Source organism: Typopeltis vanoorti, chromosome 11 (assembly GCF_054136105.1).
Source record: "Typopeltis vanoorti isolate ZY-2024b chromosome 11, IOZ_Tvanoo_1.0, whole genome shotgun sequence".
NCBI lineage: Eukaryota > Metazoa > Arthropoda > Arachnida > Uropygi > Thelyphonidae > Typopeltis > Typopeltis vanoorti.
The window spans coordinates 88,101,056-88,126,651 of record NC_143559.1 but is presented as its reverse complement, the minus strand read 5'-3'; the positions used below and the strand labels follow the sequence as shown (position 1 = coordinate 88,126,651).

The 25,596-nt window shown below is 35.9% G+C and overlaps 1 protein-coding gene across 2 annotated transcripts in view; it reads left to right on the top strand.

Moving 5' to 3' along the window:
* The window catches only part of LOC150101832 (uncharacterized), a 572,233-nt gene that overhangs the window by 151,223 nt on the left and 395,414 nt on the right, over positions 1-25,596 (top strand). For both annotated transcript variants that reach the window (XM_090400015.1, XM_090400014.1), the window contains exon 8: positions 6,167-6,263. In XM_090400015.1, the coding sequence (XP_090256141.1) occupies positions 6,167-6,263 (97 nt within the window). The remainder of the gene's footprint in view (positions 1-6,166; positions 6,264-25,596) is intronic.

Below are 25,596 nucleotides of genomic sequence, written 5' to 3'. Positions count from 1 at the left end.
ATTTCAACTCCCTATCCACCAACACATCCATGTCCCTAGCCTCATCAATCTCTTGAAGTACCGTTTCATGAATGTGGTATACAGCTGGTAATCTTTTAATCCCAAAATGCATGACTTTACACTTTTCCACATTGAACTGATATCCATTATCTCTTGCCCATCTTGCCAGCTTATTTAAATCATCATGCAAACTCTCAACATCAGCTTGGTTTTTTATTGCACTACCCAACTTTGCATTATCAGCAAATATGGTGGATGTGAAACCAATTTGAACCTCAATTTGTGCAATTTTGCCATTGCGACGGCTGATGTGTGGGACGGTGCACTGTCTTGATGAAAGAGCACTTTTTTTGTGTGCCAATCTTGGCTGTTTTTTCTTCAATTCTTTTTTTAAATAGTCCAACTGTTATTGTCTTACCCTTTTCCAAATAGTCTATCATGATAATTCCTTTGGAATGCCAAAAAACAGTGGGCATCACCTTCTCAGCTGACAAAATGGTCTTCGCTTTTTTTGGTGCTCTTTCACCAGGCATTGTCCACTGTTTTGACTGTTGCTTGGATTCAGGTGTGTAGTGGTGGATCCAGGTTTCATCTACAGTCACGAAGTGATGCAAAAAATTATGCAAATTATAATTAAACATCGCCAAACACCACGTTGAAATGTCTTTTCACATGTGTTTTTGATCGACCATCAACAATCGCAGCACCCATTGTGCAAACAGCTTTTTCATCTGCAATTTTTCGTGCAGGATGTTATACAACTGTTCTGTCGAGATGCCTACAATCTCACCAATCTCATGCACTTTCACTCGCCTGTCTTCCATAACAATACCATGGATTTTATCATCATTTCCTTCATAGTGACGTCAGTGTGGTGTCCGGAGTGCGCTTCATCTTCGATGAACTTATGACCATGTTTAAACTCATTCATCCAAAAATAAATAGTTAAAAGTTTATTTTTCACTTGGTTAGACTATAATAAATTTAGTTTAATCCTTTAACCAAGTGTGTGCAAACAAAGTTTGCACCTAAAAGTATCTTCAGGACTGGGGTAAAGTGGTACAACACCGGGCAACTCCTTGCAAAGGTGGAGCAAGCTACCAACCTTCCTATCTCAGTATCTCCCACAATGCAAAACACATCTCCTTGCGGATATGTATAATGTTATGCATTAAGGGAAGGGCCACAACCCAGACTAGTTTCTCTTCAGTGGGAGCCAGGCCCAAGTGGAGATACCAAAGCCAAAGCATTAGCAAGGTCATCTCTTCCTAGAGGAGCTGCCAAACGGTGTGCCACCTTTTTATTAAATTACTCTGGATTTAGAGAAAGATGTTAAAAGTTTATTTTTTCACTTGGTTAGACTATAATAAATTTAGTTTAATCCTTTATACAAGTGTGTGCAAACAAATTTTGCGCCTGAAAGTATCTTCAGGACTGGGGTAAAGTGGTACAACACCGGGCAACTCCTTGCAGAAAAGGTGGAGCAAGCTACCAACACTCCTATCTCAGTATCTCCCACAATGCAAAACACATCTCCTTGCAGATATGTATAATGTTATGCATTAAGGGAAGGGCCACTACCCAGACTAGTTTCAACCTTTATTGAGTTCTCTTCGGTGGGAGCCAGGCCCAAGTGGAGATGTCGAAACATTAGCAAGGTCATCTCCTCCTATAGGAGCTGCCAAATGGTGTGCTACCTTTTTATTAAATTACTCTGGATTTAGAGAAAGATGTTAAAAGTTTATTTTTAACTTGGTTAGACTATAATAAATTTAGTTTAATCCTAAATTTATAAAGATAAAGTTAAAGAATGATAAAGGATTAAACTAAATTTATTATAGTCTAACCAAGTGATAAATAAACTTTTAAAATCTTTCTCTAAATCCAGAGTAATTTAATAAAAAGGTGGCACACCGTTTGGCAGCTCCTGTAGGAGGAGATGACCTTGCTAATGCTTCAGCTTTGGTATCTCCACTTGGGCCTGGCTCCCACTGAAGAGACCTCAATAAAAGTCGAAACTAGTCTGAGTAGTGACCCTTCCCTTAATGCATAACATTATACACATCCGCAAGGAGATGTGTTTTGCATTGTGGGAGATACTGAGATAGGAGTGTTGGTAGCTTGCTCTACCTTTGCAAGGAGTTGCCCAGTGTTGTACCACTTTACTCCAGTCCTGAAGATACTTTCAGGCAAAAACTTTGTTTGCACACACTTGGATAAAGGATTAAACTAAATTTACAAAAATAAATAGTCTTGAATGCTGGTGAAGAGTCCCCATGAACTGCATCTAACTTGGCTTTGATCTGCACGGCCGTCCACTTCTTCAAATAAAAGTGTTTTATCACTGCATGAAACTCGTTTTGCTCCATTTTTATGAAAAATGTGAACACTGTCATTTTAAATGTTTGCCAAACGAGAACTACGTGTCATACATGGCTGAAATTTTGCCAGGGGTCATGAAAAAGATGATACATGTCGACACTGGTATGAATAAACGAATTGTGTCACCACCTATTGGAAATTTACCAAACTTTTCAAACAATTCTCGTACTAAAACATCCAAACTCCAAATTTCTTTTTTCCCAGTTTTGCTTCAAACAAAATTATTTACTAAACTTTTTCATTTTGTTGATGTGATTAGCTTAGATTACCCTTCCTGACCTAGTTGGCAAAGATCCTGGTTTGAACATTGATGTTTGTAAATACCATTAAGTGTTATATGAATTTTTATTGCCTGGTGTGAGATTATCATTCTTCTTACTGGAGGCCTCAAATAATATGAAAAAGTTTTCCACATTTGGTCCCTAAAGTAGGGTTTCTGGATAATTTAGCACTCTAGTAGTAATATTAATGTACTGTTCACATTTTAAAAAAAAATGAAGTGTTAATAATTTCAAGCTCTATCTATCTATCTTTTTCATTCGTAATATTATTATTTATAGATGTCCTTTAATATTTCTCCACATTTTTATATATGATCTCCAGTCCTGTTTCACATCAGTAACATATAAAAAACTAGATATTCTCTTTAGCAGTTTTTTCAACATGCTATATTTTATCTACCTAGCTAGTTACTCTGCAAATCCCAAATCTTCCCATCCTTAAAATACTGCTCGCGTTTGGGGTGGTACACAGTTAAAACTTCCCTAAAAATTCTCAATGCTATCCAGAGAGAGAGCAGTTCAGCTCATAGACAGTTGTCTCTTACACACTCACTTTCAACCTCTATCTCATAGAGGCAGTGTATCAGCTTGTTGTCTGTTCTATAGGTACTGTCCTGGTCATTGCTCCAGTGAACACACAGCCATTATTCCTTCACTTTCTGTTGAGCCTGTTAAAACTGCAACTGATCAATGTCTCTTTTCAGTATACAACTGCATAAAATACACTGACTCTGCTTCTCCCTCTTCCTTTTTTTATTCCATATACCTCTGGAACAGCCTTCCTCATTAAGCATGCCCAGACAACTACAATCTGCAACTCTGCAAGAAAAATGCCAGTCAACTTCTTTCTCAAGCTTCACTTGCACTACCACACATGGCACAGTTGTGTTTATAGATTTTTCCACTTCTTGAGTGTGGGATCAATATATAAAAGAAAATTGTAACACAAATCCTAGATCTATTATAGATCTATGATTTACTGCTAGTTTGGTATTCTAGCCAATTTCTATAGTTTTTATACACTGCTTGGAAAGAAATCAATGGATACCTCCCATGGGCAAGGTGCATTGTGCCATGTAAGGAGTCATGTGTTTTTAGCTGGTATAAATTGAAGGAATATGATGCTCCCAAGTCAGTGCAACTGTTTCTCGGTGAAATGGCTGAGAGAAGAGAACTGATGGAGTTTGAAAGAGGCTAGGATGTGATAGGATGCCATGTTGCAAGCCAATCTGTTTTTCAAATTGTTGACAAAGGAGTCAACTGCAAGTGCTAACCGCAATGGACTATCCACCATGCTCACCGAACTTGACCGTAGGGTGTTACAAAGGATAATATGTAAAAAACCACCCATTCGCCATTGTTATGGAGCATTCGTTCCATAACATAGCTTTTCAAACTTCCACATCCCACTGTACATGCTCTTTGTGCCACTGAACAAGACACTGCATATTACTCAAAGCAACATGCAGCATCTTGTTCAGTGGCGCAAAGAGCATGTACAACAGGCGTGGAAGCTTGAAAAGCTGTGTTATAGAGGAACAACGAATCATGTTACACCCTCTACCAAACAGATGTCCAAGTGAGCAACTCTTACCAGAGTGCGTAATCCCAGCTATGAAATTCAGAGGTGGCAGTGTGATGGTATGGTGCTGTTTTTGCTGGTTTATCCTCAAACTTCTGTTTGTAGTGCCAAGTACATTGAGCTCCGAGAGATATCTGAACATTCTGGACAATGCAATGCTTCCTATTTTAGTGTTTCTATGGAACTGATCCTTGTCTCTTTCAGCAAGCTTTATACACTGTGTCATAAGGCTGCTGCTATAACTGTGTGGTTTGTGGACATGAATGTCACCACATTTGACTGGCCTCTACAGAGCCATGATCTCAACCCTACTGTGAACATCTGTGGGATGAACTGGTGCATTGGGTGAGGTCAAGGGACTTCTGCCCCACAACAGTCCAGGACCTTATTACATGTAGGAAGAATGGTCCAAAATTCCAGCTGATCACTATCATACCCTTGTGGAAAGTATGCTCTGTAGGATTACTGCAGTAGTCACAGCGAAAGGAGTCCTACATCTTATTCAAGTGGGTGCCATGACTGTTCGTTCCTCACACTGTGGTGTCCATCGATTTGATTCCAGGCTGTGTATATTTATGTGGTAAGCTTCCCATCATACCAGCCTTACTTTTATGTGTGTGTGTGTGTAATTCCCAGCTACAAAAATTGATAAACTTGTAATACAATTAAGTACTTTTGGTGGGTTAAGAATTATTTTGGATTTTGTTTAAATTTAATTTTTTACATAATCTAGAAACCCTGCTCTATAGACTAAGAACGGAATATTTTCAAACCACTTCAAGCCTCTGATAAGCAGGGCAATGATGTCTTACTCGACAAAATTCTTATCCTCCCTAAAGACATACACAAACATTCATGCCCATGGCAGGATTCAATCTGCAGTTTGATGGTTGGAGAAAGAGTATGCTAACCACTCAGCCAACTGGACTATTTTATTCTGTTATCTGTTTCCATACTTATTGAACATCATAGTTAAAGTTTTTGCCCAAAAAGGTAAAATATGATATCTGTTCTAGAAGCTCTGTTCTTGTATCTACTGTTTTTTTTTTTTTTTTTTTTTGTGCTTGTTTTCATAGTTTTTAATTTTGTAATGCTGAATTATATATCCAGTTTGTCAGGGCAGTTATTTATGAGGATAACATCATATTCATAGTTCTAAACTAAGATTAATATTTTCAGTTGAATATCAGCTTTAATACAATTTTCCTATATGATATGGTCAGTGTACTTTATAAATAACAGTAGGGATAGTGCATAACAAACAACCATACCTTAGAATTTATTTAATAGCAAACTATTAATATATCCTTCAGTTTCTAATAGCTCACTTGGAACTGTGTAAACTCTGCATCATTTCTGGATATAGTTCAATTTACTCGATACAGTGTTAAAGATTTGAACAGTTTTTTTCCCTTCCCATGTGCCTTTGTAAGAACAATGAAACTTAAACTGTATTGTATTGTCATGATTTCTTGACTCTTTGTTCTAGAAGAAAAAAAAAATCTGATCATGCAACTCTGTCTTAGTAATTGTGCTTGTTCTTCAACAGTTTTTCCTTAACATTTTCTTAAGTATGCTTAGAAAAATCTTTCCTAGTTCACTCAATTAAAAAATTTCCTTTGTAGCTCTCACATTTAGTTTTATTTCCAATTTTATGATTAGTGAGCCCCTGAGGGTACATGTCAGGATGATGATGTGTGATAATCTCAAATTCAGTAGATGATTAGAAAACTCGATAAACAAAAATTGTTTTACAATTACAATTGCAGATAGGTTTTTAAATTATCTACAGTTGTATTGTAGATAGTTTATACTTAATGTATTTAATTCTTTATATTTAATAAAAGTAGATATTTGCACTTTATTTATTGATACAAAATTTATATCAAATTGTGAAATAGCATTAATTAATCTCCTACAGAAAATTCCTGAAAGAAAATCTCTATTATGATGAAGAATTTACAATTAGACTGCTAGCTGAACAAGGACTATATGATTTACTCTACTTTTGTTCCCAGGTATCATGATATTTCATATATGTATTTATGTTTCTTCTCAATATTTTCTTATATTAAAGATATTACATAATATTTTATTACCTAAACTACAACTGGGTTCTAATGTTGGATCCATCAGTAAGATCCAAAATTAGCATTTAGTTGCAGTCAACTCATTTCTAATGTAATATAGGATCTAGTTTTAATAAGTTCACTGAAATATTGGTTGTAGCTATGAAGAAAATATTTCACTCCATATTAATTTTACAGGCATAACAGTAATTTCAGACTGATAAAGATATCATCCATTGATTTAGCAAATAGACATATAATAATCTTTTTGACTATTATAAATTCTGTTTACTGTATATTATAAATTTAGTAAATACAGCTGTAGAAAGCAATGAAATAATTGCACTGCAGAGGTGGTGGTGATACCGTAAAAATTTACTTTAGAAAGTAATTTTGCAAGCAACCCTCTTCACAAAATTACATTTTGGTTATAGATATTTCTTTTTAATTTATATGGATTAAATAAGAATACAGATATAAGTTCCCATCTTCAGCAGTTCTTGTTGCTCCAAAGATTGATTAAAAAAATAATTGATTAAAAGTAACTCTTATCTCAAGAGCTCACTTTAATGAGTATGGGAGTGGCAAACCCAAGGTACTTGATGCTGAACCATGTCTTACTTCACGTAATATACATCTGTTATATTATCTGTAGACTGGTCCCTACTATTCTTTCTTTCTTTTATTCTTACTCCTTTCCCCATTGCTGTTAGAATATTCGAGGGCTAGGGATGAACTTTTCCTATCTTACTTCTGTTCGTTCTCTTGCAGTGGGAATCTGCCTTCTCTCTCTCACCATGCCCAGCTATAGCTAGAAGTCAAATGCAGCAGAGAAGTGGTTAACCTGCTGCATTAAAATTGCCAAAAATCCTTATGAATAGAGAATCATTACAGAGCCAAGATAATACCACCATTGCAATAGCAGCCAATGCAACTGTTTATATATTATGTGCTTCCAGTTATATGCTATGTGGTCAGCTCAAAAAACAATCCACCTCCTAACAATTGAACATAAAGTAGGATATAATAGATATTGATGAAACACATTGGCCAGGAGAAGGCATGGTAAATTTCAAGAATGGAAGACTATTTTACTCAGGAAGAGAAGAGAACATCCACAGAGAGGGGTTTCAGTATTAGTCAGTAATGACTTGCAGAACTCCATCTTAACCTTAGAACCACATGGTCCAAGAATTATAACAATTAGATTAAAAAGAAAAGAAAAAAGGGTTATCCAAATTTATGCTCTGGATCAATCACATGAAGATGAAGAATTAGATACTTTCCCAGCAATTATAGGACCTTATTGACAAAACAAATGCCAAGATTTGGAGATCTGAAAGATGTGATAGGCAAATTTGGAGTGGATAAGAGAAATAAAAGAGATGAAAGACTGCTGGAATTCTGTAAACATAACAATCTGTTCATCTTTAAACCATATTTTTCATCAATCTAACAGATAAGCTTAGGTGTTGATGGTTATTCATGACTTATTTTTCACGGTATTAACAACACTACAAACACTTTTATCAACAAAGATGTTTTATTAACGCATATATTTCGCTGATTTTCAATTCAGCATCATCAGAGCACAACACACTTGTAAACGCGACAGTGAGTAAGTGAAACAATATAATTGCAAAAGACAAAAGATCTTAAGTCCTATTTTTTGGCACCCTCTAACGAAAAAAAAAAAAAAAAAAAAAAACGCAGTTATCCAGGAGTTTTTCTTAGGATAACCGTCTCCCAAATTTTTGGCAAATAAAGCAACCATATTTGTTAAGGTTGGGAGAATTCTTCAAAGCCATTGCTGACTCCAAAAATAATCTTTCAGATCTATAATGACTCCTAAATAGCACATTCGTTTTCCTCCATCTAATCCTGTGTGAAGGAGTGTCCAAAGCATGGTCTGCCACGTCCAGAAATTGTCCAGAAAATTGAACAGGTTACCCTTCCTTAAACGATGCCGCAACAACGATATCATTCCATCTTTTCTGAAATTCAAAGAAAAGTTGCAATCGGCAAAAGCACATCGTATTTATCGACGGGCAAGTTTAGCGCTTCTTCGAGAACAAATCACCGCTACTCGCATAGAGCTTAGTAAGCTAAACAGCTCTATACAGCTCTACAACAAGAACTAATCAACGTGTTAAATCCTGAAATATGGACTGTCCTACAGCACATCCCCGAAGTTGCAGCAAAAAAAGAATTCACAAAAGTAAAAATCAAACACCTAAAGAAATATGAACTCCTACAACAACAGCGACAAATTCTTAAACTAGAAATTATGATGAAAGTAGAACGGGGTATCCACGATCTTCCACCAGCAATGGCCAATAACGTGCGACTTGATATAGCAAGTATTATAAACAAGGCTAAGCCTCCAAAAAGCAATATGCCATGTAAGCAAATAACTGCCCTAAAAAAGTTATATAATAATAAAAGTATTATTATTACAAAAGCCGATAAAGAAAATGCAACAGACAGTTATCATGAATAAAGAAGAGTATAACAGAAAAATGCAAGATCTCATATGTGACAGTTCCACATATCAAATTATACATCGAGACCCTACGATGTCTCAAAAGAAAAAAGTCTGAAAATTATTGAAAAAAGTGACATCATGGCCAAAAGAAATCATCAGGAAAATAAAACCAATTCATGTTAAACCACCCCGTATTTATGGATTACCAAAAATCCATAAAACTAATATTTCCCTATGCCCCATAGTTGATAGCATAGATAGTCCCACATATAAACTGGCCTGGCATTTAGCCAAGTCGCTTGCCCCCATTACTGGCAACTCCTCTACTTTTGTAAAAAATTCAATCCATTTCAAAACACTGGTTAAAAATCTAATCCTAAAAGATTCAGACATAATGGTTAGTTTCGATGTCACCTCTTTATTTACCAATGTACCACTTATAGACACTCTTGATTTAATCAGGTCTAAATTTCCACCAGATATTTTTGAATTATTTCAATTTACCATGAATGCAGGTTACTTTACACGGGGGGGGGGGGGGATTCTACAAACAGATTAATGGTACTGCTATGGGTTCCCCACTCTCTCCTCCATTAGCAAATTTTTACATGAAACACTTTGAAAACAAAGTACTTACCACAGCTTCATACAAGCCACAAGTGTGGTTATGCTATGTAGATGATGTGTTTGCCATCTGGCTCCATGGACAAGACACTTTGGATGCTTTTGTCACCTACCTAAACAGCCAACACCCCAAAATTCACTTCACAGTAGAAAAAGAATCAAATAACTGTTTACCATTTCTTGACACATTAGTCATCTGCCTTTCAGATGGATCACTATCTTTTTCTATTTACAGAAAGCCTACACACAGGAAGATACCTACATAAACAATCACATCATCATCCAGTCCAATAGTACGGCATTTTAAAAACACTTACACACAGAGCCAGAGCCATTTGTTCTAACGATACAGCTCTGACCACTGAACTCCAATACCTGCGCCATATGTTCTTAGCCAATGGCTACAATCCCTACAAAATAGATAAAATACTACATAGGCCCATTACTCTGCCCTCTCCTAATACACAAGAATACAACATGACCATTTCTATTCCCTATATCAGAGGTACATCGGAAAAGATAGCCAAAGTATTGTTGAAACATGACCTTCGCACCACTTTCAAACCTCATGTCAAGCTGGCAACTCTGATCCGCTTGCCTAAGGATAAACTTCACCCTTTAGCACACCCAGGAGTGTATGAAGTTCCGTGTGACTGTGACTTGGCCTATTATGGGCAAACAGGAAGATCAGTGAACATCCGCCTGGAAGAACATGAAAGATACATTCGCTACTATTACTATGGCAGGTCAGGACTGGCAGACCACGCTTTGGACACTCCTTCACACAGGATTAGATGGAGGAAAACGAATGTGCTATTTAGGAGTCATTATAGATCTGAAAGATTATTTTTTGAGTCAGCAATGGCTTTGAATAATTCTCCCAACCTCAACAAATATGGTTGCATTAATTTGCCAAAAATTTGGGAGATGGTTATCCTAAGAAAAACTCCTGGATAACTGCGTTTTTTTTTTTTTTTTTTTGTTAGAGGGCGCCAAAGAAATAGGACTTTAGATCTTTTGTGTTTTGTAATTATATTGTTTCACTTACTCACTGTCGCGTTTAAAAGTGTGTTGTGCTCTGATGATGCTGAGTTGAAAATCAGTGAAATATAAGCGTTAATAAAACATCTTTGTTGATAAAAGTGTTCGTAGTGTTGTTAATATCATATTTTTCACACAAATACACATGGATATCTCCAGATGGTATGATTAAAAATTGTATTCATATAAGAAATAACTGGAAATCCTCAATCCAAAATGCAAGACTACTAAAGAAAGCAGGGTTGAAATTTAAAAATAGCAAACCAAAGACCCTTATGAATATTATTAACATAACAAAGCTCTACAAAACAACTACAGAAACATAGAAACAGAGTTAAAGAAAATATCTTTGACAATGTATAAAATCCATGAAAAATAGGCAGAGCAGTTATAGTAAAGCTGTAAGAAAAAAACCTTGGTACAACAATTAGAGCAAATAATGAGTGGATAATCACAGAAATTTTGGAAACTTTAGAAGAAGAAAAAAGCTTCAGAAAATACAGAGAAAAATAAGCAACATTATAAAAGACTGAAAAAGAAAATAGAATATGCAGATCTGCCAAAAACGCTTGGTTGGAAAAAAAAAAGCAAAAATGTGTGAAGAAGCCAATACAAAGAATTAATAAAAAAAAAATGAAAGATAAAAACAATTATGAAACTGGAACAATTCAACAGATTAACAAAAAATTGGAAAGAATATTAGCATATCGTTTTCTGGAGGGAAGAAAACTGGAAAAACACAAACAAAGAAACAGAAAGAGAAAAAGCACCATTGTAATAATACAAAAAAGACCAAAACTGGTGAGATCTTTCTGAGCAATAAATACAAAATGTTATATTCAGTCAATGACAATCAAGGAAAAGAAGGAGTAGCCATAGTATTCAACACAAAATATGAGGCTAATCTTCTTGAATGGCAGTCAGTCTCAAGTACAGTAATGTGGGCAAATATGAGAATGGGGAACTGGACAATGAGACTTATTTGTGCCTATGGTCCCACAGAAGGTTCTACTAAGGTAGAAGTGGAGAAATTTTTTGAGGCTTTAGAAAAAGCAACTGACACAATGAAAAAGGAAAAGTTGGTCCTTGTTGGGGATCTAAATAGCAGAGTTGGAAATGATTGTGAGACATACAAAAATATTTTGGGAAAATTTGGAGAAAAGAGCAGAGCTAATAATAATGGCAAATATCTGTTGGATTTCTACTCAGGACATGCACTGGTTACTACTAACACCATGTTCCAACATAAAAATGTGCATAAATTCACATGGAGAGAAGAGGTTAGGAATAAGAAAAGTCTCATTGACTATGTTATTGTTGATGGTGATGTTTTCTCCCTGGTGCAGGACACCAGAGTGTACAGAGGATTTGAAATTAGAAGTGATCACTATTTAGTCTTGAGCAGGATAAAATTGAATTTCATATTGAAAAGAATAACATGTAAGAAAGTTTTAAAGCGAATAAAAGTTGAGCAGCTCTCAGATGTGAACTGTAGACTAAAATATAGAAAGATTATTAAAAAAGAAAATGAAAGAGTTTGAGAACAAGAATAGAACCTTAGAGATTCAGTGGCAAACTCTGAAGAAAACATTGATTGATTCTGCCAGACAGGCATGTGGTGAGGTTGTGTGCAAGGATAAAAAAATCAGAACTCCCTGGTGGACACAGGATGTTAAAGAGGCAGTGAAGGAAAAGAAGAAAGCATATCAAAAGTTCCTTTCAAATAAGTCAACTTGTGCTCTTAGAGAATATAGAGACAAATGCAAGAATGCTAAACACTGTGTAAAACTAGCTAAACAAAAGTCATGGGAGGACTTTGGAATATAGAAAATAAATATCAAGAAGGTGGCAAAATATTCTGGAGGTTGTTGAAGAAGCTTAGGAATGGAGGAAAGAGTGCTGTAAAAGGAGTTAGAGATGATAAAGGTGACATGAAAACGGGAGAAACAGATATCCTTGAAGTATGAAGTAATTACTTTGAAAAACTGCTAAATGAAACAAGCAGTGATGACAGCACAGTGGTAAAAAACACTGACCAGGCATGCAGTCAGGGATACATATCCATACTTGAAGTAGAAAAAGCCATCAAATGTTTGAAATGTGGAAAGGCAGCAGGATTAAATGATATTCGACCAGAAATGCCGAAGTATGGTGGTATAAGAGTGTTACACTGGCTGCACTGCATAGTTCATAAAGCCTGGACAGATGGACGAATTCCCGATGATTGGAGTAGAGCTCTCATAGTACCCATATATAAAAAGGGAAATAAAACTGCTTGTGAGAATTATAGAGATATTTCCCTACTGTGTGTTCCTGGCAAGATCTATGCAAGTATACTTGAGAAACAGTTGAGAAGAATTGTAGAAGAAAAGCTTGGTGAAGAACAAGCTGGATTCAAGCCAAATAAAGGCTGTCAGGATCAGATCTTCACTTTACGACAAATAGTCGAGAAAGCATGGGAATATAACAAAGATCTGTATTTAAGTTTTGTCGATTTGGAAAAGGCTTATGACAAGGTACCAAGCTATTCAGTACGCTGCAGTTATATGGTGTCAGTGGGGCATTATATCAAGCAATACTTAGTCTTTATTTGAGTCGTAAGTCAGCAGTTAGATTTGAAGGAAGTACAGGAAGATGGTTTAATGTTAAATCTGGTGTGAGACAAGGATGCACATTATCTCCTCTGTTATTCATTATCTATATGGATCACATTATGAAGGAAAGTGGTATTAAACATGATATCAAAATTGGAGATGTTAATGTCAGCTCTTTGCTTTTTGCAGATGATGTTATACCTCTAAATTAATCCGCTACAAGTCTGCAAGATTCTTTGACTAAATTGAATAGCTGTTGTAATAGATATGGTATGAAGGTCAGCAATAAAAAGACAAAGACAATGAAAATAGGCAGAATCATTGAAAATGTCAACTGTGTTTTGAATGGAGAACCTGTGGAACAAGTAAAACATTTCAGCTATTTAGGCACGATTTTTACTGAAGATGGTAAATTCAATATAGAAATAGACAACAGAATCAGCAAAGCTGGTATGGTGGGAAGTCAGCTGAATAAATTCATATGGAATAAGAGAGAAATTAGTCGGAACACTAAATTAGCTGTATACAAGACATTGTTCAAACCAGTTTTAATTTATGGATCTGAGAGCTGGGTCAGAAATAAAACACTTGACCATAGACTAGAGACCGCAGATATGAGAGTCCTGAGAAAGATTATAGGCGTGAACAGATGGCCTCAATGGCAATATCATATTAAAAACGAGGATATTAGGAAAGAACTTGACATTGTCAGCATCCAGGAATGCGTTAGCAGAGCTAATCTCAGGTGGTATGGTCACTTAAACAGAATGGGCAAGGAAAGATTAGCAAAACAAGTGTTCTCTGTCAGGTTGGCAGCAAAACGACCCAGAGGAAAACTAAGATATAGGTGGATTGATACGGTACAACGTGCCTTAGATGATAGAAATATAAGATCTGATAATGTTGGAGTCTTGACAAGTAACAGACTGATTTGGAGGAAAATTTTAGATAGGAAATTAATAATGATGTAATTTTTTTCATGTAGTACTATCATATTCTGTACACCCCTTGAGGGTACATGTCAGGAATTTGATGATGATGATAAAATTTTGAATGCAATAAACCATGTGAACTTATCTAAGTCACCTGGTTATGATGAACTTTTTACTGAACTGTGGAAATATGGTGGCATCGCAGTCATCAGTTTCCTGCTTGAACTTTTTAATCAGATACTATATACTGGTGAAATTGCAGATGAGTGAAAGACAGTCATCATAATACCAGTTTTAAAAAAGGGAGATAAATAAAGATGGAAAAAGTATAGACCCATAACATTACTACATCATAGCTACAAAATCTTCACGTGCATTATTCGAAATAGAATCCAGAATGAATTTAATCAACAAGACAATAGGAGAAGATCAAGCAGGCTTCAGACTAGGATACTATAGACCATATTTTTACAGTTAATAGCCTGAGTGAAAAGTACTGGGCAAACAACTTACCTACATACTGCAGTTTTATTGACTTCAAACAAGCATTTGATTCCATGACAGGAACAAAATGATAAACATTTTAAACTCCATGACATTAGATTCAGAACTACAAACCTTTATTACAAATTATTATAAAGATGCCAAAGCAACTGTCAAATTTAATAAAATAAAAACAGTCAAATTCAAAGTAGAAAAAGTCATGCATGGTTGCCTACTCTCACCAAATTTATTTACTAGCTATCTCAAAAAAATATGCAAATCAATAGCTTAAAAACCATGTTTACAAATAAATGGCAAGAATATCAACCGTGTTAAATATATCGACAATATTATTATTCTTGCAGAATGTAAAGCACAATTAGAAAAAAACGGTAAAAATTTTAAATGAAAAGTGTAAAACTTTTCGAATGAAAATCAATCTAAGCAAAACTAAAACAATGAAAATATGAAGAGATGAGGAAAAAATTTCAATAAACTTAGAAAATCATATACTTGAATAAGTAAAGCAATCTACATATCTTGGCAGTCTCGTTACTCATAACTTGGCAACACAGAAACAGTAAATACAGACTAAACAAAGAATGGTCTAATATGAATAAATTAAACAAAATATGGAAAAAATAACAGTATTTCAAAAAGCTTCAAACTAAAACTCTATAAATCCATTCTAATACCTACAGCAACATATGTAGCTGAGACATGACAGAAAGAAATACAGAAAATCAGAGCTTTTGAAATGATATGCTTAAGAAAAATAAATAATATTCACTGGTCAGTCAGAACACAAAAACAAATGAGCAATGAATTAAATGAATTCATGAATTAAACTATAGAGAAGATATCATAGCTCTAATTCTTAAACAACAATTAAGATGGTTTGGACACCTCCAGAGAATGTCCTCTCAGAGATTACCAAATATAGTCTTGAATGGAATCATAAGAGGAAGATGATCAAGAGGCAGACCAAAAAAGAAAAACTTGGCTACAGTTTTTGAAGGAAAAGTCACAATTATCAAGGTTCAGAGAGAGATGACAGAAATGGCCAGAGAGAGAGAGAGCTAGATGATAAAGATTTGTTAATAGGGCACTCAAATCATCATCTGATGGATGAGAAAGAAGGAGTGTTGTTTAGAATTTTAAATATTTAAATATTTTACTTATAGAAGTAAAAATTCTTTTACTTCTTGTATATTGATTGACTTCATTGGCCTTTTAAAAATTGTTTTAGAGCAGTGTTTCTCAACCTTTCTAAGCCCAAGAATTAGTAAAATGCCTAAAACAATTCTACGGACCGTTAAGTTATGTACTTTTTTAAAAACCTATGTGGGGATTACCAATATTTAGGAAAAACTGTGCCGTTTATAACATAATAAAACTAAAAGCATATTTTGAATACATATGGAAAAGTAATTAATTAAATTGGAATAAACGATTAAAAGTATCATCATTGTTTAATTTTTATTAAACAAATAAATAATATGATATAATTATTTTACTACTTACTTTTAATGACGTGATTGAGCTTCTCGGCCCTTGCAGAGTTGCTGGATATCTGGCTCAATATTGGTCAACCTTCAGTCAAAGATCGCCGTGCACACAGTAAGAAGATTTCTGTATTTTGTTTTTATTTGAAGGAGCGGTGAAAATCCTTTCCCACAAAGATAGGTTGGCAGTTGTAGAAAACTGCATGGCGATTTTCAGTGCTTCTTTAGATAATTCAGGAAATTTACTTCTCGCTGAAGGCGAGATCCAGAATCGAGCCAAACCAAGATCACGGAATTGCATTTTAAGCCCACTGTCACTTGAAAGCTTAATTAATTTTTTTTTTTTTCTAATAATAAAACATCGTTCTCTTGACTGTAAGCCTGAAGTGGATTGCAAACCCACAGAAATTTCTTATAAAAGTTATTCAGAAAATATGTTCAAAGTTTTGAGGTGCTCACAAACCCTTTCCAGAAACTCGGAATCAACAAAAATATCATTTTCCACTAAAAAGGATTCCAATTGGAAAAGGTATAAATTGTCTGTCTTTTACATAACTAATCCATAACAATAGTTCTTTCTCAAATGCCTTTATTTTATCGTAAGCATCAAGAACAGTTGAAGAATTTCTCTGAAGAGAGAGAGAGAGATTTAGTTGATTTAATTTCGAAAAAAATGTCTGAAAGATAGATAGTGTTCAGTGGTGTCCGGTGAAAATTTCAAGTCAGGTGCTTCATATACAAAATAAGAAAAAATAATTCCTTTTTTCCTAATCAGTAACCAATTTATTAATAAGTAAATTTACATATTACAAAAATTGCTTTATTAAAAATATTTGATCCTGACTACGAACACACACCAATAATAAAAGTTTTGTATACAGAAATAACGTGCACAAGCATACAATATATCTGTAGCGACACTGTTCGATGAGCAGTGTCAGTTTCGACATTCCAACACTGTGTTAGATCGCAGTGCATTTGTTTTGTGTAACGATAATTGAGAAAATATAATTGTTTTCATATTTTCAACAGTGACTCTCATCATAATTCAGCTTGCATTTATAATAAATAAATAATTACATGTTATTTTAACAGAATAAAATAAGATTTACCAAAAATATTTCACTCTCACCACGAACACACACCAATAATAAAAGTTTCATATCTCACAGAAATAACGCGCCAAGCATACAATTTATCTGTAGCGGCACTGCCCAACGAGCAGTGTCAGATTCACTTGTTACGTGCAGTGACAAGTGCAAACGAATATCGACAAGTCTAGCCTGAACTGACCAGACACTGGATCGCATTGTTTCATAATCTAGAGAGTTAATCAAACAATTCCAATTATTAACTATTCAATCAATGTTGAAACATAAGCTGTAACCTTTAACATGTTGTATTGCAAGGGTTTTTTCTCCCAGAAACTCTGGTTTTTCATCCTGCATACAGACAAATCAGCCCTTCAGAACACATGCAATTTACAGACAAAAAAATAGCAATGGTGATGGGCAGTAGATGGCGCTGATGTAGATGATTGGTAGTAGAGGTTCGGTGTAGAGGTGGAGACGGAGAGCTGTACAATAGGTGTCCTCCCGCGATGAGTCTCCGGACTCCTTGGAGGTGTCACGAAAATAATAATAATAATAAATATAATGTTGTAAGCATTGTTATTATTTATAAACATGAACAAAATTTAAGTTTTTCGTTTTTTCCTTGAGGGGGTGCTGCAGAGTCGCAATGCTTATGTACAAGCCGCCACTGATAGTGTTGATAACCATGCTTCGTCAACAAGGAGTGATGCAAAATCAGAATTACGTTCATTTAGAAACAATAAAACTTCTTGCCTTAATTGAAATAATCTTGTTAGTACTTTGCCCCTGGAAAGCCAGTGATTTCAGAACGAAGTAAAAGTTGTATATATTCACTGCCCGTTTCATCATAGAGTACCGAAAATAACATGCTATTTAACAGTCGAGCCTCGATAAAACTAACTAGCTTTACAGCGTTATATAGTACAGTTTTAAATTCTGATGGCATTCCTTTGGAGGCTAACGCTTCCCTATGTATGAAACAATGTACCCAATTCATATCCGAAGCTACTTCTTTGACCTTAGAAACAACCCCCACTATGCCTGCCTGTAAGGGTGCAAGCTCCATCTGAACAGAAGCTCATACATTTTTCCCACTAGATCCCTTTGTGTATTATGTAATTGAGAGTGTGAAGATTTCTTTTCCAGTCATTTGGGATGACAAAGTTCTACAAAACAAATTTATCCTCATGAATGTTGTTATCATGCACATATCTTACGTAGCATATTAACTGCGCATCATTTGTAACATCAGCAGTCTCGCCTATTTGTAACTCATAATAAGGGCTCTTCTTAACTCTTTTGATTAACTGAGATTTCTACGTCACCTGCCATATCATTAATTTTGTGACCAACAGTGTCATTTGAAAGAGGAATCATATCAACATCTTTTAGTAACTTTTTGCCAAACATAGTTTTTATCACATCTTTTATAGCTGGAAGTAATAAATTTTCCCTGATAGAATAAGGTTTTCCTGTTTTAGCTATGCACAAATTTAAAAGATAGGATGCTTCCAGTGCTTGCTATTAATCAAACTCATGGGCGATGATGTAATGTCTCTAAGTGTCGCTGAAAAAATTCAAGTGGCTTATTTTTTACATCACAATGTTGATTTTCTAAATGTCGTTGCAGATTCGCAGGTTTTCATGTACTCGTTCGACAACACTTCAAAACACATTGAGATTTCTTCTGTTCACTTTCATCTCCACACCAAGTAAACTCGAATTCCAAATATGAACTGTTATATTTCCTACTGTATTTTTTTCTTTGAACTGCTTGTTTCTTCTACTTTAATAGTATCAGATTTACTCACTGTTACAATGCGTGTATCACAATTAGGGTTAGCATCATCTGTTTCATTTGCTTTTCTTTTCAAAGTCCTAAGCCACTTTTCAATTATTAAAAAACGTTTCTGAAAAACATAAATACTGGGGTTAACTCACATCACACTTTGTCCGAGTATCACTTAGCATTGAGCCTTGGTTAAAGGAGGAAAACCTTCAATAATAAAACTCAATAAACAGTAAGCAATTGGTTGAAATGTGGATAACACATGTTTACTTCTGATCTGACAAAAACAGTAAGGGAAGGCAGAAGGAATAAAACCATATTGTTTCACTTCACCCCTCTTTTATTACTCATCATTCTGCACTACAAATTATTGTAGCAACAGAGTGTGTGCCCAGATTTTGTCACCTAGGTTCTTTCTTGATGGGGAGGAGGTGGAGAGGATCCAGAGGCGAGTGACTAAGGTGATAGCAGGTCTATGGAATGAACCATATGAGAACAGGTTGAAGATTTGTGGGTTGCAGAAATTAGTTGATAAGCGGAAAAGGGGAGATATGATTGAGACATTCAAATTGCTAAAGGGTTTCTATAGGATTAATTCAGATGATATTTTTGAGATCAGGACTGGTGGTGGGAGAACTAGGGGACACCTATGGAAGCTGGGCAAGAGTGTGGTTAGCAGGGGTGTTAGAGCTGGGTTCTTTACTTTTAGAGTGGTAAATGTGAGTGGAATAAGGAGCTAGAGTCTGTTGTGGGTGCTATGACGGTGAGTGAGTTCAAGGCAAGGTATGATAGATACTGTGAGAGTGTCGTATAGTTGTGTGGATGTTTAGGGCCTCCCTTGATGAGTCTAAGGACTCCCTCGAGTCACCCGTAATAATAGTAATGTTCATGGAATGAACATTCTGCTGCTATGATAATTTGTAGCGATTTTAAGTATCCATTTTATTTCAATAATTTTTACTTATTCAATTTTAATTTGTTTTGTTTGGATAATTAGAAAATATCTTCTTCTTGACTTCGTGTTAGGCAATTGTTTGCCTGTAACGTTTTCAAAGATTTAAAAAGTCTTCTGCCCATCTCCTCCTGGGTCTTTCTTTTGATTGGTGTCCCTTTGGTTTATATTTCAGGCAATATTTGGCCATCTGTCCACATTCATTCTTTCTATGTGGTTTTTCCAGTTCTTTCTATAGATTGATGTCTTCTGTCATGTTAATTATGGGTATAATCAGTGGTGAGCTATGGAAATTTTAACAAAGAGCTTGTATCGTCGAGCAAAAAAAAAAGCCCTAACTTAGCCCTTATAATACTTATATTGCGACTTTGTAGAGCTTCTGACAGATATGATAATTCCTGTAGGATATCAATCATTAATGCTAAATCTTTTAAAAATTCCAAATTGTGAAGTCTATTTAAAATGCCCTTATATTTATTGTTCGATGCAAAATGCTTGCATAAAGCTGGGTAATTTCTCCACAAAGCAAGAGCTGTTCATAAACTGCAAGCTGCCCATTGTGGTCCAAACACATGGCCGATCTTTAAATTTTCGATACCAAGGTCTTTTGCAATCGTATTTAATTCTTGTTGATTTTTTGGTGATTGATGATAAAAAGCATATAATTTATCCATAAATATTTCAAAATGATTTATTTCTTTAATGTTTTTTATCGAATTGTCTAATTCTAAGTGTAAACGATGAGCGCAATGCCAAATCATGACGTTGGGAAACGTTGTAGAAGTTTGATTGCAACACCTGACTTGTTTCCTAACATTACACTTAGCTCCATCAGAACAAAATGCAATGAAATGAATTTTTATATAGTTATCAGAAAATCCATAAGAATTTAAAGTAGCAATTATAGTAGCATGTATACATTCCACGGTAGTATTTTCTAGTTCTACAAGATTATTAAACAAGAAGAACAAGGGCTCGCAAATTTGAGAAAATGTTTACAAAGGACTCACGCGAGCCCCCCTTATAGCTCACCCACTGGATATAATTAAAAAATATTTATTTATTTATTTAAGTCTACCTGCTAACCACCTGTCCCATTGTCATGGACCACAGGTTGAGAAACATTGTTTTAGAGGAATTAACTTGGTTCTCCTGGAAGAGTTCCCCTTCATATGCATTTTCTCAAAAAGACAGTCTGCATGTTTTCAAATCTAATATTAATATGCTTTTCCTTTCCATAAAATTAGTGCATGGTGCATTGAACTACCTTTCCTGTACATCACAGCAGGCAATGCATTTGAAAATTATGATAATCAAGATAGAATATGCTACCAGTACAGGAAATATCTTTCAAGAATGATAGATGAAATTTATAGAGAAGTTATTGCTTTTAGCAGGAAAGCGCTATAGTCAGTCTAATTCATTGCACAGACTCTATTTTGCTTCAGGATTCTTTGGTTGTGCTCATTCATGTTTGCATAGTCTCAAGTTAGTGATTCTTGACAATTTCATCTGCATCAAGCGCAATTGGAAGAACGAGGGTACATTGAGCCCTTCGATTGGAATAGGCCTAAGTTTGATTCTCGTCGCGACGGGAGGAATCTTTATGTAGACTTTTTCAATCGAAGGTGAGTTAGCCGATCTCATATGGAGGTAGCAGGGTTTTTTTCTCCCAGAAACTCGGGCTTTTCATCCCACATACAGACAAATCGGCCCTTCAGAACACACAATTTACAGACAAAAAATTACTAGTTGTGGTGGTGGGCGGTAGATGCCACTGATGGAGATGATTGGTAGAATTTCGGTGTAGTGGTGGAAACAGTTGTATAGTAGGTGTCCTCCCGCGATGAGTCTTCGTACTCCTTGGAGGTCTCATAAATAATAATAATAATAAAACATTTTTGTAACTTAAATGTTCCTAGCATAATCCCCTCTTTACCATCTGTTATTTTAGAGAGCATTTCTTAGACTGCTTGCAATCTTCACTGATATTTGGATCCTCTCCACCATTTTCTCATTCTAAGAAACCCAGCTGATCAGAACAAGGCATAGTAATCAATCTGTATATTATACTTGACAAGAAATTATAATCTTGTACTCCTTTAAACTAGACATAAGCAAACAAAGTTTGCACATGAAGTATCTTCACAACTAGTCTACTTGAGTGTTGAGTCTAGTGACTTGACATCAATTGCCTCATTATCCCATAATGCAAAAACCTTATGGGAAGAGTCATTACCTAGACTGGTTCTGGTTTCGGACTTGGTATATTCTTAGGAACTAGACCTAGGAAGATGCTAAGGTTAAACTAATAACTAACTCACTATTAATTCTTGTAGAAAGACTTATATGTTGGCAACACATGACTATTAAATTATTTAAGGAATTTACAACGTATACTGGAATATTAATTAAAAGAAACTTTAATAAATTCTTCCAATATTAAAAAAAAAAAACTGTTCTGTGCCTTTTTTTGGATGTTAATCATGGGATGTTTGTTGTGGCCACAAGGGACTTGAGATATTATGGACCCTTGGACTCACTCATGTTGAACTTTGCAGTGAGTTTAAAAAATCTTACCTGTTCAGTATGGTTTGGGGATGTTTATGTTTTGCAGGGTCATGCTCACTGTAGTATACTGCTTGGCAGGTTAATGGGTTAGGATGGATTGCAGCATTTGCAGAGAATTTTGCAGTCCTTTTGCATAGCAAAGTTTTGATCACAGGGGGGTTCCAGCTTTTAAGTGAAGCTGTGCATTTTTTACATGGAATATTTGTAGTTTCTTAATTATTATTATTATTTAGGCCTCCAAGGAGTCAAAAGACTCATCACAGGAGGTCTTTCCTATGAAACACAAGTCTATCAAGACTCATTGTGGGAGGTCCCTCCTAGGAAACACAAAGTCTATCATACCACTCCTTAAACTCATTGATCGTTCTCGCTCTCACCACTCTATTAAGCAATGCATTCCGTGGTTCAACCACCCTCCAAGCAAAGATACCACCCCTCACCCTCTTGCTCACAGTTTCCTTTCATAACTTCCATGGATGGCCCCCATGTCATCACTCTTTCCTGCTGTTCAAACAAGCAAAAGAACTCCCCAGTGTCAACCCTGTAGCCACCTCTCAAGAGTTTAAAAGTTGCAATCATATCACCTCTTATTCTATCCACCAAACCCTGCAGTCCACATTCCCTCAGCCGATTCTCATAACTAATATTGTACAGTCCTGAAACCATCTTTGTTATATGACTGTACCTTTTCCACAGTTAATTTATCCCCTTCAAATCCTGGAGACCAATTCTTAGAACAATAGTCCAAGTGTGGTCTGATCAGGGATAACTGAGATACAGAGATAACTGACCTGCAGAGATAACGCTTTTATCTCTGCAGGTGAGCGTCCTTCTCATTATTGCAGCAATCCTCTGTGTTACCTTTACCACCTTTGCAATATGTCCCCTAAATTTCAGGTTTCTATCAAGCATCAACCTCAGATCACTTGTCTCCCCTACTTCCTCCAGTATAGCTCCTCCAATAGAATATGCAGTGTCCTATCAATGTATCCCAATCCTCAAGACCTTACATTTTGCTGCATTAAACTGATATCCCATTCATTTGCCCATCAATCTAGCTTATTCAAATCCTCTTGCAGTACCACTACATCTACACAATTACTGATAACCCTTCCCAGTTTCACATTACCTGAAAACAGCTGAATATCCCCTTGCAATCCATTGACAATGTCATTGATACAAAGGTTGAACAATACAGGTCCCAGTACTGAGCCCTGTGGAACACCACTTATAGCCTTCTGCCTCCTTGATATTGCCCCACCATACACAACTCTCTGATATAGTTCGCCCACCGATTAGAGGTCCCTCGACACTTCTGTGCATCTCAGAAAAAGGAGAACCCATTCCGATAATAGGGTAATCAGTCCGTATTGTGGGATGAGTTGTTTATTATTACCGGTCGGAAAATTAACTTCTCTTTTATGATTATTGTAGTTAACTATGTTGCTTGTATAACAGTTGGAAAATTTTACCTATAAAGCACGTAATTTCGCGTGTTGGCGACCAGTTCGGACGTCCTTCATTTCTTTCTCCCCTTCAGCATGAATCGACTATTCTTGGAAAGACGCAAAGCAGGGACCTACAAAAGGTGGGCGAACTATACTTATCGGACAGCCAATCCTGAATCCAGTTGACCAACCTGACATCCAAACCTATGTGCTGCAACTTAAACATCGGCTTATCATGTGGCACCCTGTGAAATGCTTTCGCTAAATCCAAGAAAATGGCAGTATATGCCTTTTCCTCATCTACTGCTCTTGTAACTTTATTATAAAAGGCTAGCATATTACTAAAACAAGAGCACCCCCCTTCACAAATCCATGTTGACTCTCACAGATAACATTACCCTCATCTGCCCAATGTTGTATACAGTCCCTAACTAATTTCTACAAGATCTTAACAACTACTGATGACACACAAACTGGCCTATAATTAGTCACTTCCAATCTGCTACCACCCTTATGCAATGGCACTATCTTACCTTCCTTCCATTCCCTGGGCACCTTTCCCGTAGCCAGACTTTCATTGAAAAGCCAGGTCAAAGGAGCTGTCAGTTCTTTTGCACATTCTCTCAAAACTCATGGTGAAATACCATCCAGTTCCACAGCTTTACTGACATCCAGAGTACTCGGTATTTGGAATACACTCTCCTCCTGCACCTCTAAACCTCGAATCTGCTCTAACCCTCTACTATTAAAATTTACTCTTCCAGGATGAAATACACCAATAAAGTGTTCATTGAACAATTCCACTATGTCCTCTGCATCAGTCACATTATTCCCATTTTTATCCCACAATGTCATTCTTACACTATCATTTCTCTTCTCACTGGCCACATAGCTAAAAATTTCCATAGAATTTTCTTTGGATCATAGGGCCAATCTCTTCTCATATTCCAGTTTCGTCTTCCTTACCATACTAGTCACTCTCCTGGCCTGTGTCTTATATTCTTCATGCATCTGTTCTTCACCTGTCTCCATATATCTCTTCCATGACCTCTCTTTTGCATGCAGTTCCTGTTTAATATTGTTTGTCATCCACTTTACACCAAATTGTGTCCTCTCCTTCACTTCTGTAATACAGCTTACTATTGCTGCTAACAAATATTCCTTCACAATTTCTCAAGCACTAATGATATCCCATCCCTCCAATTCCTCTCACCATAAAACTTCCCCAAGTTGATGTCTAAGACTATTATAATCACCTGCCTTATAATTACACACATGTTCCCATCTTTTTGATATTCCTGCATGTCTATCATCTTCCAAGTCAAAACCAAATGGTCACTGTCTCCAACTGGTGAGAGAGATGTCATCTCAGATATTATCAACTCTTCTGATGATAAGACCAAATTCAAAACTCTTGAACCTCTTGTTCCCTCTATTACATGCTGCCTAAGACATTTTTCCTCAAGAATTCTAGAAATTCCATTCTCTTATGCTACATGCATCTTCCTCTCCCCAATCTATACTGCTGTAGTTAAAATCTCCCATAACAATCATTCTTCTTGCACTTGCGAAGCTCAACTGTCTTAAACATCTCCTGATCCCTACCCTCTGTGCTCCTTGGTTTGTAGCAACACTGCACTAAATATTCTGTCTTGCCCATCTCTATCTCACACCATAAGCTTTCAAAATCATTAGTGTCACTGTCTTCCAGAGCCTCCACTCTTAGAGGACATAAATCGTCACTTATCATAAGCAGTACTCCAC